General features: G+C 40.5%; 2 protein-coding genes across 4 annotated transcripts; both read left to right on the top strand.

Annotated features, from left to right (window-relative positions):
• Positions 1-4,527, top strand: LOC130694754 (1-phosphatidylinositol 4,5-bisphosphate phosphodiesterase eta-1-like). 2 transcript variants are annotated; one of them, XM_057517836.2, is made up of 13 exons: positions 1-524; positions 1,405-1,638; positions 1,705-1,930; positions 2,005-2,134; positions 2,210-2,325; positions 2,389-2,549; positions 2,643-2,763; positions 2,834-2,919; positions 2,987-3,196; positions 3,264-3,499; positions 3,558-3,654; positions 3,715-4,341; positions 4,427-4,527. In XM_057517836.2, exons 1-13 carry the CDS (start codon positions 449-451, stop codon positions 4,516-4,518), a joined length of 2,412 nt encoding a protein of 803 aa, XP_057373819.1. In that variant the 5' UTR covers positions 1-448; the 3' UTR covers positions 4,519-4,527. The 2 variants fall into 2 exon arrangements, with proteins under 2 accessions (XP_057373819.1, XP_057373818.1); XM_057517835.2 differs by having other exon boundaries at positions 3,555-3,654.
• A 1,340-nt stretch (positions 4,528-5,867) lies between these two features.
• Positions 5,868-14,922, top strand: LOC130694749 (uncharacterized). Of its 2 annotated transcripts, XM_057517828.2 has the most exons (21): positions 5,868-6,284; positions 8,281-8,366; positions 8,445-8,754; positions 9,003-9,126; positions 9,190-9,341; positions 9,484-9,616; positions 9,692-9,837; positions 9,980-10,167; positions 10,238-10,364; positions 11,063-11,218; positions 11,637-11,794; positions 11,878-12,002; positions 12,060-12,220; positions 12,289-12,467; positions 12,542-12,681; positions 12,768-13,004; positions 13,073-13,223; positions 13,296-13,514; positions 13,584-13,741; positions 13,808-13,969; positions 14,032-14,922. In XM_057517828.2, the coding sequence occupies exons 1-21, from the start codon at positions 6,194-6,196 to the stop codon at positions 14,306-14,308; spliced, it is 3,480 nt and encodes a 1,159-aa protein (XP_057373811.1). In that variant the 5' UTR covers positions 5,868-6,193; the 3' UTR covers positions 14,309-14,922. The 2 variants fall into 2 exon arrangements, with proteins under 2 accessions (XP_057373811.1, XP_057373812.1); XM_057517829.2 differs by lacking the exon at positions 11,063-11,218.
• Positions 14,923-16,558: the final 1,636 nt, after the last annotated feature.

Raw genomic sequence — 16,558 nt, 5'->3', positions numbered from 1 at the left:
CAATCTTGGTAGCAGACAAGCATCTTGACTCTCCAAAACAAGTTCTAGGTCTTGCCATGCCAGCCAGACTGGAGGCAAGACACCAACATCTCTTCAAACAGTGAGCCGGAGGATCACATCAAGAGCTTCCACCCCACCCACACACACATTTGACAAGAAAAAAAAAAAAGAAGTCTTCCTTGTACGTGAAACCCGAACTGTTCGTCTGTTGGTCTCTCAACGCGTTGTACTGTGTTCGTAAACAAAACACACAAAAAACAGCACCCAAGAAAGAAACCGGATGGTGTTCTGCAGTGTCGGCTGAAAAAAAATAACCTCGTCTTGGTTGGCTGCTTTTGATTTAAGTTTCAAATCACATCCACTGTTTTTCTGAGTAAAACTGCTAAAGAACAGCATCTGGGCGACCCTCACAGAAATACATCCAAAAACAAAGCAGCTAAACGGCATCATGGCCGTCGTCTCTGCCCAAACTCCGAGTAGCATTTACCCGTCACACTTGCTTGAGGAAACACCAGAATTCCAAGGTAACCAAGCATTAAAACTCTGTATCAGAAATCTCTCTCCTGATTGACTATTCATGATTAATCAAGGATATACTATGTATGTGTTATTGTGTGTTCTGGGTAAAACAAGGGCGTTTGCCAATTCTCCAAATCTAGAGATTTCCGTTCGTGCTAGGGGAAAGAAATACGCCCCGCAAATAGTAGCAAATAGAATTCGTGTTTTTAAAGCTTTAATTTAATCCACTGTAGGATATTCGAATGGCTTCATCTTTTACTGCTCTTTCTCTTGTGTGTAACGTCCTTATTTTGCCATTTTTACGTCTTGGCCGGAAATCCTAGCGATTATACATCATCATAAACCACCCATTTCTCAAAAAAAACAGGATGGTGTTTTAGGCAACTGTTAATATTTCCTAAACTATTTCCAAATTGAATTTATTTGAAATAGAAGAAATTAAGCGACCAATGGTGATATTCCAGTTGACTGAAAGTACAGTATAAATGAACTGGCGGTATTGGCTGGCTAGCTATTTATACCGGCACGTATCCCCTTTCATGTTTCCGCTCATTACTTTTCAGGGAATTGCCTTTCGGAAAAAAAAAGATTGAATTTCCTTTGTAAAATAGCTTTACCAACGTCTGCGAGAAAATATAAACAGTTTCTTAAAACAGCCGGGTATTTTGTTTTTCTGAACAGATACGTGTGATTTATCGCGGTTAATGCTAACCATGTTTGAATGCTACCCTTTTCTTTTGGTTATGGTTATGCCATTATTTTCCTCCCCTGGAAATGTTTATTTATCTTTCCAACTCGTTTCAGAATGATTTCTGTTATCGTTTAGGCTCTTTCCTCTTCTCCTTTTTTCTTTTTCTGTTGTTAAAAACGATACATTTATGACAGATGTGATAGCAAGTTCACCCCCACCAACAGACGATGCCGACCTAGCTGCCGTCCGTGTGGGTACTGTTCTGTGGAAACTCCGCTCATCCAATGCCTGGTACCGTCGACGCTATTGGGTTGATACCCAAAACATGCGACTTCACTACGAACCGAGCCACAAACCGTTCTGGTGCAATGCCAAACAACACATTGACATCTTGGATATTAAAGATGCTCGGTTAGGATGGAAAACAGGTTTATTCGTAATTTATTAAAAAATGTGTAGATTGTGAGGATAATTTAAAGATTGATTTATTGCAGATATATTTAATTTGGCTGGCAGGCAGGCTGAGAAGAAACGGGCTAAAGATCCACAACGACCTCCAATGCTTAAAGAAGACTGTTGTTTTTCTATAATTCATGGCCGGGATAACAAAAGCCTGGATTTAGTGGCCAGCGATCCTGAAACTGCGGCCACTTGGGTCAGAGGATTTAAATCGTTGATCACAGCTGTTCAAGCGGTTCAAAAACGGAGATCTGATCAACAGTAAGAACTTTTTTAATCGAAGTTCGCATTTCAAATTGACATGCTAAGATCGCTCGATTAACTTTTCTTTGTAGGTGGTTGAAACTGTTGTTTAATAAGGCGGACAAAGACGGTTCAGGTGCTTTGTGTTTCGACGAATGTTGCCAACTTCTTCTGCAACTAAACATGAAAATCGATCCAGATGCAGCCATAAAATTATTCCAGGTAGCACAAAACAAACCCTTGAGCTTTCACGTGTATTTATTCGGTTCTTTCTCTCTTTTTTTTGGCTTATCCAAGATTTCCAATGTAAGAAAGCGAAAAATCAAAGGCGAGGACGCTATTGATGCTGAAGAGTTCATCCAGTTTTACCAGTTGCTCCTCGTGCGCCCCGAGATCGATACCTTATTTCGAAAGTATTTAAAGCCTCAATTAAGGTAATATTTAAAGCCGATTAACGTTTGGTGATCTTCCCTTAGATATTCTGAAGATGATGGAGCTTCAATGTCACCCAACGGTTTACGTCAGTTTCTCGAAAAAGAGCAATCGATGAAAGATGTTAATGCCGAATTCGCTGTCGGTTTGATCCGACGTTTTGACCCTTCGCCATCCAAAGAAATGGGAAGGATGACACTTGCAGGTAATTCTGTCTTATCTGTTTGCTTTTAGTCGGATTACCATTTAAATTTTCACGACTCTGATAAAAAATCATTTGTTTTTGTGGTTCATTCAGGTTTTACGGCTCTCATGACTTCTCCCATGTTCGAAATACTGGATGAAAGTCAACGTGATAAAGTTGTCCATGACATGACTCGTCCCCTCTCTCATTATTTTATCGCTTCTTCGCACAACACGTAACGTGTTTTTGGCTTTTTCAGATTTCATCAAATATTAATTGAGCTTAAAATTTCTTTTATCGTGTAGTTATCTGACGGGAAATCAACTGACGAGCGAAAGTAGCATTGAGGCCTACATTACCGTCTTAAAGAACGGGTGCCGTTGCATTGAACGTAAGTAAAAATTTTATTCTTTATGTAACTATCTCCGCATAATGAACAATCATTCAACATCCGACAGTGGACCTATGGGATGGATCTGACGGAGAGCCGGTTATTTACCATGGAAATACGCTGACGGGAACAGTGCCAGTCAAAGATGTGCTGAATGATGCCATAAAACCATTTGCATTCAAAACCACTGACTACCCTTTGTTCTTGTCATTTGAAAATCACCTCTGCCTGGAACAGCAGGCCGTGCTAGCCACTCAGATTAAGGATGCCATAGGAGGTACGCCACTCATGTGTGTGTGTTCTATAAAGCGAATGACGATTACTCACTCCCGCTCTAATAATAGACTTCCTGTGTCTGATGGACGTTGCGGATATGAAAGAACTTCCGTCTCCTGAACAACTTCGTAACAAGATCATCATCAAAGCCAAAAAGTATATATCCAGTGGATCGCATCATGCACCTTCGACTACATCGAGTCCTGCGCCTTCACCTCCTCCGGAGAAGGAAGAACAACTTGCCCAGAAGAATCCAAGTTCCAGTCAACCAGCCGTGCCATTGCCTCATGCAAATAGCAGCCAAGTAATTCATTTATGAGTTCACTTGTCTATACAGATCAATAAACCTTTATCAAAAGCAGGAGAAAACTTCACAACCAATAGCCAAAGACCTGTTCGACATGGTCAACATTTGCGAAGCCGTCAAGTTCCATGGCTTCGTCAACAGTCTTAAAAAAGGTAAAACCTTATATCTCTTTCCCCACTGAAATATGCAGTTCTTTTTTCATCTTTTGATAGACAAGTGCTACCACATTTCGTCCTTTTCGGAGGGCAAAGCTCTGGATTTGATAACGGAATCTTGTGAGGATTTTGTCAGACACACTACACGCCAGTTGGTTCGGATTTATCCTGCAGCAACGAGAACGACGTCGAGCAATTTCTCTCCATTTCCTCACTGGGCAGTGGGCAGCCAAATCGTAGCATTAAATTACCAGACAAACAGCAAAGAAATGCGAATGTACCGCGGCTTTTTCCGCCAAAATGGCAATTGCGGTTACGTACTGAAACCACAGTACTTAATCAACAACACGTTCCCCCTACCGCTGGAACACGACAAGTTACAAAAATATCTGAAAGTGCGAATCATCAGCGGTCAATATTTACCCAAAGTTGGAGAAAGCGAAAATTCTATTGTTGATCCTTACGTCACAATCAAAATTTTGGGCCATTCAGCCGATACGTTCTCGTTCCGTACTCGTGTGGTGGCTAATAATGGATTTAATCCATACTGGGATGAGGCCGTCGAAGTGTTTCTTCGAGCCCCAGAATTAGCTGTCATCTGTTTTACCGTCAAAGATAGCCAAACGATTGGTGCCAGTCGCTTCATTGGATCTTATTCTCTGCCCGTCAATCACATCAGCCCAGGTAATAAACGTAAAAACAATGAAAATTCAAATGAGATTGGCTAAAAGAGTGCATTGTTCTGTTTTTGAAAAAAAAAAAACATCAGGATATCGTCACGTTCCGTTGGTGAGGAACGGCGAACCGCTTTCTTCGGCCACTATTTGTATCCAGGTCGAAATGAAAGACCTGAACGACTGATGAATGATGCTGAAAAAAGGGCTATTCATATTTTTCCATTCAAAATTTTTTTATTTCTACAGATTGGTTTCTCTGTTATTTTTTTTTTTGTTCTCTGACGAGCGAACAAAAAGGTGGGGATTGTTACTGATTTTGCAATACAGGATTTTGCTCAATTCCGGGTCACTGGACCCCTTTTTTTTTATGCCATGTTTTTCTATGAGGAATTCGATACGGTGACAACTCTTTTTCTGAGAGGTGTGCTAATTGGCACGGTCATCTTGTCCCGGATATGGATATTAGTTGGTATTGATTGGATTGAAAAGCCTTGTGCACCTTTTTTCTCATTCGTTACGCTCCAGTGATCGTTATGTGTCCCCACATGACACGGCTTCCGGCCGCATAGAGATGGATTCCCGAAATTCTGACTATTTTCAATAACGTATTGTATCATTTTATGTTTGGCTCATGGCTTCCAGTCTTCTCCACCTAGGTCCTTTTTTTTCCATTTGTTTCAGGGGAAAACGCTGACAGCTACAAAAGGATTTTCGAAAGGGAAAAGCTCATTAATCTCCAACTCTGAATTGCGTGTGAATTTCAAAAGAATTGTCAACTTGGTGTGAGTACAGACCAGATAATACCATCTTTTTTTTTGTTCTTTTATTGTTTTCTCTCTTCTAGAATAAGAGATGCTGTTTCGAATTATCCATTTAAATTTCCTCTCTCAATTTCCAGGCTACCAGGGGTTCTCTTGTTATCCACCTGTGGCACTAGGAAGACACTTGAAATGTTTTCAAATTGAAACAGAACAGATCCCCTTTTGATACATATCTTCTGAAACGAGTATTTGAAATTGCTTCTATGCGAGTTGTGCTAAGGGGAGGGTTACCAGTGATCTGTTTTTAAAGTGATGTAAAAATGTAAGTGCGTGTCTGTTCCATGTTTGTTCCTGCGTGGATGAAACTTTTCGGAAAAGCTGGTTAGGGAGCAACCAGGTCCCGAGAATAATGGAACGTGGACACACATTGGAAATGGACGAGAGGATGTTTCATTTCCCCTCGCCTCTTGTCTCGTTTCTTTTTCTCTCTCTCTCTCTCTTTTTCTTTTTTGTATTCACCGCATTTGCGCCGCCATCAGCTGTCTGCTTCCGGTTTCGGCAGTTGCCCGATGCCGGGACCAGACAACTGCAAATGGTTCCATGACGTCACTTGATGATGTCGTATGATTCCTCTCTTATTATTCTCATTCTTACTGCGTTGTGTTAGCTGCAACAGAACGAACGAATGGAGAGGAGGCTGGAACGGTGGGCGGAGAATGAAGGGGACAGGTGGGTAGGGGATGTTCATGGATACGTAGGATGCACAGTCCGACGAGGGGATGTGGAAGTGACCATAAAGTCGACGTGTTGGACCGCGGCTCGCAGTCACTACCAACTCCCGTGTGTCTCACTGGCTCATTCCAATTCTCACGACAGTCGGTAAAGATCCTCGAGAGTCATAATCCACCTGTGGTTTGAACCCAGTTGAAGGCATTCTTTTTGGAACGTTCAAAACACCAAGGAATTCGAGCATCCCGCTGCTTTTTGGCTTGGTATTTTTTTGTTTTCGCTGCTCATCACTCGCTAAATCATTGAAGCACGGGTGCCATGCGAGTGAGGTTGACGGACGACCACTAGTCCTTAGGCTTCAATCACAAGATGCGATCGTTCACCATCGTTCACAATTCAATTCATTGCATCATGGTGCAGGCCATTTCTTTACTCACTCTCTTGCGCATGCTAACTGAAGGTAAGCCCCATTTATTGATTTTTGTCTTTTCAAATGAATTGTCATCATCTGTTGGTTAACTTGCCGAAATGAATTTGAAAGACCAAGTAGATTAAAGTAGCGTGACATATGCAAATCTAGAATATCAAGATTGTTAGCGAGTAACGCGGTACCGGTTAAATTCCCCTAATGAAAACACCGCATCCAAACCGGTCTTACCACCGGTTTCAGGGTTCAACAGGTGGTTACAGTTTATTGTTCTAACAATGGGACAACAGCTATTTTTGCTCGTTCCATTCGTTATTAGGAATTAGTTGTACATCATTTTGAAACTAATAATCATTAATGAGTTTTGTGAACTCATTCAGTATGTAATGTTTAATGAATTAGCTTACTCGCTAGATTTTGTTATATCTATCATGCAACGTTCAGTTATGTAGGTTGAAAATGAGGATCGGTGGGAGTGAAAAAGGGTGGAGGGATAGAGTGTAACAAATCAACGGGCTGTTTGAAGAATTGAATAGAGCACCGGCCGGATATGAATCGACAATTCTATCGTTTTCACTGTCTCTCCCTGTTGCTTTTTGCTTCGTTCTTCCACATCGGAAGTGACCCCCCACTCCTCTTTTTTCTTTTTTTTTACTTCTTTCCACGCTCTCCAATATTTCCCACCTCTCTTTCTCTTTTCATTCCCCCTCGTGTCTCTTTTTTTTTCCATTTTATTCCTCTTTCCACCTTTTCATCCGACATGCTCGCAACCCATCAGTAAAACTATTTGTTTTTTTCGTGCCTCATCTAGGCCGATCTCAATTGCAATACTCACGTTGAAATGTAATTGAAATCGTGTTTCACTCAGTAGTGTGGGATTTTCTAATTAGGGATAGCTCAATCAGCAACTTCGATCGTTGATGTAGAAATGGTAGACGTAATCGACCGTGCAACGTCAAGCAAATAGATCCGTTCTCTGCTGTCCGCTTGTTCCCTGTGGCAATAAACAAATGTTGACCATGGAACAGTTCAATGCTCTTGTATTGTAAAAAAAAAAAATAGGTCAGACGAACGTTATCACGTCCCAATCTAGGGAAATCATGCGTAACCAATCCAAACTGATAGCAGTTCATTGCTGTGCAGATTAGATCCTGATTATGTGTTGTTAATTGCTGTCGTAATTCTGTGCTTGCCAATTAAAAAATAAGCTAAACATTGATAATATAGAATTAGAATACTGGTCAACTAGCCCTGCCATTAAAACAAAGCTCGGAGAAATATGTTCGAGACAAGATAATTATATGCACAGTTGTGAGGCCCAAATTCATCTCACACTTTATGGATGCCAGGTGGGGGGTGGAGAGAGGGTAAATAAAAATGACGTTAACGAGCGGTATTTTCCGCTCGGAAGTACGCGTCGAGAGTACTCACAATTAGTAAAGGTCTGTGTGGAAATGGTGGGCAGCAAGGTGTATGGGGTGGAAAAGTTTTGTCTCGTGTTTGGCCGTTCAGCATTTATAAACTAGGAGGGATTGAGTCATGATGGACGTGCTATACTTGTCCCCATATACAGGTTGGTCCATAGCAGGAACAGGATGTCCGTCATTTTAAAGTATGTTTTTTGGCCCTCTCCCCCCCACCACGTTTTCGATAGGAAGAAAGAGGTTAGAAAAGTCATGCATGATAAAAAACCATTTTAGCCGTGCCTAATATTAACTTATTAAGGGATGCATAAGGGGTGAAAAACACTGGAATTACCTCATATATACAGATAATAGTACAGCAATACGTGAAACAATAAAACAATTTGTTACACTGATCAGATTGTCTTTGAACACTAGTGAAATGCCTGTTCGCAATTTGTTCTACTGCTCTTTGTCTGTTGTCTGATGTAACCAAATGTTGGAAGGAAATTATGCTCTGATGATCAAAGTATCAAATCAAATTAGATTGCAGAAAAAAATAGCAGTAATTATAATTTTTAAAAATAAAAAAGTAAACTATAAGCCCGATGTTTTTGAAATGACAGCTCAAACGTCTTGCAACTCTGGATTGGGAAGAATAGTCTACGAGAAATTGCCTCACCAGCAGCTCCAAGGTTACGACGATGACGTGGTACAAATTTAGCCACATTTGCAATTTGATTGTTATTTCTGGTCAATATTGTTAGAATTTCAAGAAAATGTGTTGTAGGTACGAGATTCATCTCCTCCTATGCAAGTTCTGACTAGATGTCAAGACTTGTGCCTCCGGGATCGAACGGCCGCCAACAACCTGGTACGAACTTGCAGTTCCTTTGATTTTCAACCAGGCAAACGACTGTCACTTCCGAGTTCCTTATCGTCTTCATTCAATTCGCAATCAACACCGTCGTCTACGTCGGGTTCTATTGAATACGACGAATCAGTTTGTTTTTTGTCACGGGAACTGCCTCGACCAGAAGGACTTGGTACACTTGTCAATTTACCCGGACATTTCCTTTATAGCGAGGTCTGCCTAAGTTGTAAGTCGAATCAACAATCAAGATATTGATAATTACTTATTGCTTTTAATGTTTTCTATACTTAAACATTTGCCATTGCTAAACGAACGTTGTAAATTACAAAAAGTCGAAGAAGAATTGCTCATGACGTTTGTGTTGTGATCGAGGTAGAAGGGGGCGTTTTTAAAACACTAATTCTCATCATTAGTTGTATTGTATTAGTTCTCATTTAAGTGTATTGATCTAAAATATGAGTCTGATTTCCACAGCGTCAAGAATTGAACGTGAGTGCCCAACTCGGAAATCGGTTTTTGATCGTATCACTCGCAAGCGATTTCGTCCTTCTGGTTCCAAAGAGTATTTTGTCAACAACCGTACCGAATGCGAAGACAAGTACAAAATCATTTAATTTACAAATGTGAAGAAACTTAAAGAGTGATAACATTCCCTATACAGGTGTCTGAATGAATACAGCTTCGTCTGTCGTTCAATTTCGTACGACAGCACGTCCAGAACATGTTCGTTAAGTCGATTCACACGCCGTACTCATCCGGAACAGTATGAAGACGATCCTGGATTTGAATATTTGGAAAATACGTGTCTGTCAGGTAACCATTTTTTCGTATTAACCACATATTTAACGATTACGGGTTTTTTCACCGAAAAATACGGCAAAGAAGTTCAAATAGACTGGCTTACCGAAAGCAATATTTTCATGATAATTCATTTGAAACTAATTGACTCTTTTAGAAAACCGTCGCTGTGAAGGGCAACTTACTTTTGTTCGTGAAGAACGTGGCCAAATGTGGAGCTCCTTTGACGCTGAAATTATGCTAAACACGACGTTAGAAGAATGCCAAGCACGCTGTTTATCGGCAGAAACGTACGTAAATCTTTTATGGCTATAATTTCTCGAAATATTCTTAGCAACTGACATTTAAATCTTGTTATAATTTAGATACTTTTGTCGATCATTGACATTCGACCCGATGTCCAAATCATGCGCCCTCTCCAGCGAAGATACAATTTCCTTGACCGACCAGGAAGTTGCCACCATGACGGGCACTGGTTATTACTACTTTGAGATCTTGTGCATGGGCCTCAGTAAGCATTGCCGTTATATTCTATTTGGAGGATATTAAATTGCGTGAACTTGAATTTCGGTGTTACGTAGAATGTAGAATGAACGAAAAGTCATATCATTTCTCAATGGATTTTTTAAAATTTTCTTTTATGCGATCAACAGGTGCTAATGAAGTGAATCCGCTGTCACAGCGAGGTGAAGGCGAAGCATCACCACTGCTGGTGGACGGTCGCCGACGAGATATTCTGACTGCCTTTCAACGATACCGTAATTCGCGTCTGTCGGCTGATTTCCAAACTGAAATTACCGACCGATCATTAGCTGAATGTCTGGATGAATGCCTTCGTCAGGTTGTTATCGCATTTCTAGTAAACTCAAACTCAATTAAATGATTACATTTATTCGTTGTGCACAAAACAGACAAGTTATCGATGCCGATCTACTATGTACAGCGAGCGCTTTAGGGTCTGCCGTCTAAGTCGTTCCGATCAGAAGGATGGCCGACTCATTTACGAGCCAGATTACGATTACTACGAAAGCCTCTCAGGTAAGAGTAAGTTTAATGAGCAAGATAAATCTATCAGCTTCTACGAAAAGCTACAATTACGTGAAAATGACATTGGTAAAAGCCGTTTTGCGATTGAATTGCAATGAATTCAAGTTAATAATTAGGAACAATAACGAAATGCATCGATATCTAGTTCTTGGGCCCAAAGCAATTTACGACATGTAATTAGAATATCGTGTTTGGAAATGAATTGAGCCACTTGAATCGTCAACAGGCGGCGTCGTTGGCGGTGGCGGGCTTGGTCCCAGCTCGATAGACGACTACAACCCGTCGCTTGTAACACCCTACCGCCCTCCGTTTATCATGCCAGGCCAGCAAGGTTAAAAGGCTACTTTTATTTCATGTAGTAGAAAAAAATCGCATAAAATGTTCACTCGATCCGCTAACTTCACGCTACTAAAAAAAAAGATTAAGGAAACTTGACAAGTGAACGGCTTTATTTAAAGTCACGAACTGCACGAATTCTATAAGAGAACCACAGACACGCATACATAAGTGAACCATTTTTCTACTTACCGAATACTAATTTCTAAATTGTTGCTGGTCATGTATTTTTAACGACATCTAGTAGTACAAAATTAGTTTTCTAAGAAATGCCGCATGTTTGCGATACCTAGGACTAAGTAAGAATAATGTTAAAAAAAGTAATCACAGCACGAGCACTTGAAACACTATAGTTGTGAACGACACAGTGTTTGCCAGTTCGTCGATCTTCTTGAACCGACCGGAAGAAATCAGCCATATTACTGGTGCAGCAGTTGGAGGTAGTGCTGCAAATTCTGCCGTTCCTGCCGAAGGTTGGCCTCCGGGAATCGTTCCAGAAATACTAACAGGTTCCATTCAGCCCTTCGGCACTAGGCTCCATTTGACATTTAGTTGTAGTAAATAGCATGTAGTATCTAATGTATTTGTGTTATTATATGTTCTCGTTTTAATTACTCTTAATGTTACCATTTCTATTCTTATTATTACTTTTCGGCTGAACAATCTTGGATAGTAAATCTCATGACTAAATTCTAATACTAATTCATTCAATGCATGATTTTTTTATTGGCATGTTTTTTGCGGGCTTGGTTGATTTTTCAAAATGCACATGATTGGCCTTAGCACCGCTTTTGCACACATATAAATTAGCTTTGATTGAACAAATTACCAAGTACAAATGCCTGGGATAATGGGTAATGGGTGTCAATGTTTTCAAATGTAAAGGTATTTGTGATAACATCTGTATCGTTTTCTCTTATATTACAGATGATCAGTTCTATGCCGGACCATGGCCCGCTGGGGGTGGTATAAGCCCAGGCCTATCAGTAGGATCTTCTCCTGGTTTAGGAACTCTTGCTGGTGGAACACAGCTGGGAAATCGTCCACGATGTGAGCCCGGCCGGGAAAACGATGGTTTTCGCCAGGTATACTCATTCTTTTTTTAATGCTACTATTTCTAGCATTCAAAATGAACGCTAAAGACTAACACATTTTGTTTTCTTTATAGGCTGCTACTCGTATGCGCCTCCGCCGGATCTATGTTAAACGCTACTTGGTGGCACCGTCTTTAGCCCAGTGTGAGCGCGAGTGTCAAACCGCGCGGGATTTCCGTTGCATCTCTTTCAATTTCTAGTACGATATATATAAATATTATTGATCAACACAATTTAAATTCATCTCATCCTTTAGTCGTTTGCCATTTTACTCGAACGCGATTGGAGGCGAACGAGAAAACTGCGAACTCAGCGACCGCTCCACTCGCGAACTGGACACGAGTAATCCATCTTTCTTTGAAACCAACGGCGACTATGATTTTTACGAACGATCGCAGACATCCGATTGTCTTGACGGTACTAAAGTTTTAGACATTTGTTTCAAATTCAAATACTAAGTAAGCGTTCTTCTACTCACGCCACAGTGAGCCAAGTGTGCAATGAAGACGGAATGGAGTTTACGTTGCGTACTCCTGAACCGTTCACCGGAAGGATCTATACGTACGGCTATTATGACCGATGTTTCTTTCGTGGCACTGGAGGCCTTACCAATGTTTTGCGCATCACGGGTCCGAGAGGCTTTCCCGACTGCGGATCGCAGAGGGTACGTAAACGTATATACGTTATTTGTTTAGTGATTTTTAACAAACTATAATTGGTTTTTACGTTTATGGCTAGCATGGAGATATACTGACCAACATTATAGTGGTCCAGTTTAGTGAAATGGTCCAAACCGCTAGAGATAAACGCTATAACTTAACTTGCTTGTATGGTGGACCAGGAGAAGCTGTCGTCACTTCTGGCTATATCGGTGCAGGGTAATTGAAATCTCGCTTTGTATATATTATTATTTTTCTTTTATGTACCTCCAAACTAATTAGTAAATGATAATTCCGCATTCTAGATCTGGTAGTCCTACTCCAATAGAGTTTCTTCCGGCTCAGAACATACTGGATTCCCGCGTTCGATTGCTTATTATGTATCAAGGGCGCCCTACGACCACCATAGCTGTTGGTGATCCCCTTACCTTCAAGCTGGAATCACTGCAGGGCTATAACCTGATTGCCGATATATTTGCCACAAACGTGATTGCAAAAGATCCTTACACAGGCAAGAGTGTCCAGCTAATCGATCGATTCGGGTAGATTAATACAAAATAGCTTAGTGCAAAAACATTTCAAATTCTGATGCCTATGTTTATACCAACAGATGTCCAGTTGACGATGGAATTTTTCCGTCATTAGATCGGGCAAGAAGCGGTGAGGGCTTAGAGGCTAGCTTTAACGCCTTCAAAATACCAGAATCAAACTTTTTAGTGTTTGAAGCCACTGTGAAATCATGCAGAGGTGGTTGTCAGCCAGTAAGTAAACTGCTTAATCTGTATCTCATCATCGATTGTATCCATATAATAACAATCATTTAAAAAAAATAGGTTTTCTGTAATACGAATAACGTACCCGGACGCGGTTCCGGCCAGTCCTACGGTCGCAAACGACGTGATACTACGGCCACATTTGCTCTGAACAAACCAGCTTGGTTAAGTTTGTCTAGTAGTAGTAGCGGTAGTAGCAGTAGCAGTAGCAGTAGCAGTAGCAGCATGAAATCCATAGATGAGACAAACGAGGAGGAGCTTGTGATGGAAATGCTTCGAGTTAGTTGAGACTACATTCACAGATTTTCTAATGTATTTCAGTTACATTTCTTCTCATTTGTCTAACAGGTCTATGCTAATCGCGATGAGATTCCTGAAACTACTGTCAGTCTTCAAAAGCTTGACATCTGTCTATCTCGTGTTGAATATTATAGCCTGATCACGTCATTGGGCATCATATTACTTATTTTAATCGCCTCCTCCTTCGTGGCTGGCCTCTGTTTCAGGTTCGTTCGTTGCTACGCTTTTAATTTTCCCTTTCTTTTTGATCAAAACTCCTAACCATGATTTAGGCGCTATCGTTTGCTGCATTTTAAAAACGCTGGAGCGGATGCAACAGCACCGCACTCAATGCTAAGTCATAACACCTACGGCCAGCAGCGACAGCGCAATTTGTTCCATCACACTCCTTCGGCTCGAAATTTTGCTTTCATTAATCGCGCCTTCGATTTACGGTCAGTATGCCCAACAGCGTATGGCTCTTCTGCAAAAATGTGCATTTTCTTTTTATCTGCAGTACGCCGCCGGAATCTAGCGTTGGTGACAGGCAAACTGAACTAGACTTTGGTGAAGGAGAGGCAGCGGATGCCACATCGACTAGAAAAGGACAGCAAAAGACGTCGCGTGTGTTTCAAGATCCTAGTGAACCTATCTATACTGAACCGTCATTGTTTGAGCGGTCGCGGAGCCTCCGCAGCATGGCAGCTACCGACCTCCGCCGCGTAGTGCATCGAACAACTGCCGATCAACCGGCCATTAAAGAAATGCCCGACACCGAGAGTGCCGCCTTATAACACTAACTGATCACCCTGCTATTCCACCGTCCAATTTAAAGATTTATCTTAAAACTTTGCTATAATCACTTAAATATTCCAAGCATACTACCACTATAAGAGGGAATCGTTATATTTACGTAGCTTGGTAGCCTTCTTGTTTTTATGATTTTCGAATTGTTTTAACTAAACTCCACCCACGCACCTTAGTAGTAGGATAATGAACATGAGCAGCTTTTACGAACATCGCCCGCTGACTAATTAATCTTAGTGTTCAATCGATTTTAGGTCTGAGTGTTACTCCATCAGTTTTCCCGATTAGTGAAGGTAACAGAACAGGAAATCAAACGTGTGTGGTGAAGATTGGAAGTTACATCGCTTACAATTATTGCACGGATTTGGAGAAGATCTTGAGTAAACTGTAATCCTACGGCGATACTGCCAGTACGTTTCACCTTACAATCTGCTGATTTTTATTAATCTTAACATTTTTCTCCAGCCTACATGTTGATACCCGGTATCTAGAAATATATTTCACGTCATATAATTAGAATAGTTTCGTGTAATGTTGACTCAAGTTTATGTCATCACCGAACCTATGATCATGAACGATAATACAAATAACATCACTTTCAGTTTTTTTTTTCAGATTCCTCGTAAATAATGAAGAATAATAGCCATCCCTTCCCTTCTCATTTTTCGAACCTTTTACTATCAAATCAGATTTGGTTAGTAGCCCGCTTTTTAAAATAGAACACTCTTGATTGAAAAAACCGTTTATTTCGTAAATAAACAGATAAGTAGAATGTCATATAGCGGCCAAAATTGGCTATCGAAGTTTGTGTTTGAATAGATAACGCCGTCAATGAAGGAGTAGTCTGCCACACATTGAATTTGTTGATCGATTGTGTGCCCAATTTCGATTGCCACTGTGTGTCAATAGTGCAGCGTATTGGATCTTAAGTTTTTGAAATAAACGTGGTCACGCTAAAAAAATTATCGCCGATTCGATCATGTGAGAATGATCCCGGAAATGTTTCCCCTTGATGTGCCCAATAGAAAAACGAACTTGTTGTTCGCGATTCAATTTCAATGTTGGATCGAAATTATCCATTTTAAATTTCACCTAAAATACATGATTTCGATTTAGAATTGAATGCTTGTCACGGAAATCAAATTTATTTTCCAATGGGCCTTACGGTTTTTAATTAAATGTAAAAAATGAAAAAATAAGAAAAGTCGGGCTTATTTAGTCGGGCTTAAAGTTTTTTCGGCAAAAACTGACACCCATCTGAATTCGTTGAATATCATAGGATATACTCAAAACTGAATGCCCATTCCCGGAAAATTGCTATTTTTTTCATTAAGTTAATCGTTTTTTAAATACACCGAATATTTAACGCAACGCTAGCGTGCCAGTATGCTCCAGCGCTAGCGCGAAGCGGCAGAAAGTCGGGCTTATTTATCAGTTGGGCTTTAAATTTTTTCGGCAAAGATGCAGCAGAAATATTCGTGACGATCCATCAATCAGTGCAGCCATCTATTGTTAAGGTACGCAGGTTTACCTGTCTCAAATGTTCGCAATTTTACTTGAAAACAGTTGCTTTGACTTATAAATGAATGTCAGTATGGGAAAAAGGGGAAAATGGTCGAAGTTTTCCACACTCGTGTGAGGTGACCTGGCGGCGAGACCGAGGAAAACTGATTGGTGTGGAGATGGGATATGTTTGGTTTGAAATGGGTCACAATCAAAATAGCAGAAGGAACCACTGCTGCAGAAGTTTAGAAAAATACCTGTCGGTACAGTGTTATCAAAGGTTTGATAGATCTAGCTCTGATGATGGTAAAACTTCATAGGAGAGAAAAGAAAATTGAATTCTTGCTGCATGGTGTCCCTTTTTTGTCTATATGGGATTTTGTTGACCTCCATTGGTTCTATTTTTAGAGAACGAAAATGTTGTGGGAGATAAAGGTGCTCCTAACCACGAACTACGTTGGAGATGCCTCATATCATCTGGAAAAAATGAGAAATACAGGTCTACAAAAAGTTTTGTAACAGGTATATAAAGAATGCTTTTAGTTGCTTTGTATTTATAATTTTTAAAAATAGGAAACACCATTGAATTAAAAAACCATTTGGCAGTAAACATAGATTTTAAGTTGATACCTGAATCAGAAAGGAATTCACTTGTACAGTGGTTTTGATTTGCTCCCATATAGGGACCTGAAGTATTTCAATCATTTACAAACAATGTTTCTGCTTCTTATATA

Source organism: Daphnia carinata, chromosome 4, assembly GCF_022539665.2.
Source record: "Daphnia carinata strain CSIRO-1 chromosome 4, CSIRO_AGI_Dcar_HiC_V3, whole genome shotgun sequence".
Classification (NCBI taxonomy): Eukaryota; Metazoa; Arthropoda; class Branchiopoda; order Diplostraca; family Daphniidae; genus Daphnia; species Daphnia carinata.
Note: the sequence above shows the minus strand (reverse complement) of the source record. Positions and strands in the feature narration are given on the sequence as shown.

Bases quoted from the DNA above. Each gene is read 5' to 3' on its own strand.
- LOC130694754 (XM_057517835.2), top strand. From the start codon at position 449: ATGGCCGTCGTCTCTGCCCAAACTCCGAGTAGCATTTACCCGTCACAC. The intron at 2,135-2,209 runs GTAGCACAAAAC...GGCTTATCCAAG, and splicing joins CAGCCATAAAATTATTCCAG to ATTTCCAATGTAAGAAAGCG. The intron at 2,764-2,833 runs GTAACGTGTTTT...TTTATCGTGTAG, and splicing joins ATCGCTTCTTCGCACAACAC to TTATCTGACGGGAAATCAAC.
- LOC130694749 (XM_057517828.2), top strand. From the start codon at position 6,194: ATGCGATCGTTCACCATCGTTCACAATTCAATTCATTGCATCATGGTG. The intron at 12,003-12,059 runs GTACGATATATA...CTCATCCTTTAG, and splicing joins TGCATCTCTTTCAATTTCTA to TCGTTTGCCATTTTACTCGA. The intron at 13,224-13,295 runs GTAAGTAAACTG...TAAAAAAAATAG, and splicing joins GCAGAGGTGGTTGTCAGCCA to GTTTTCTGTAATACGAATAA.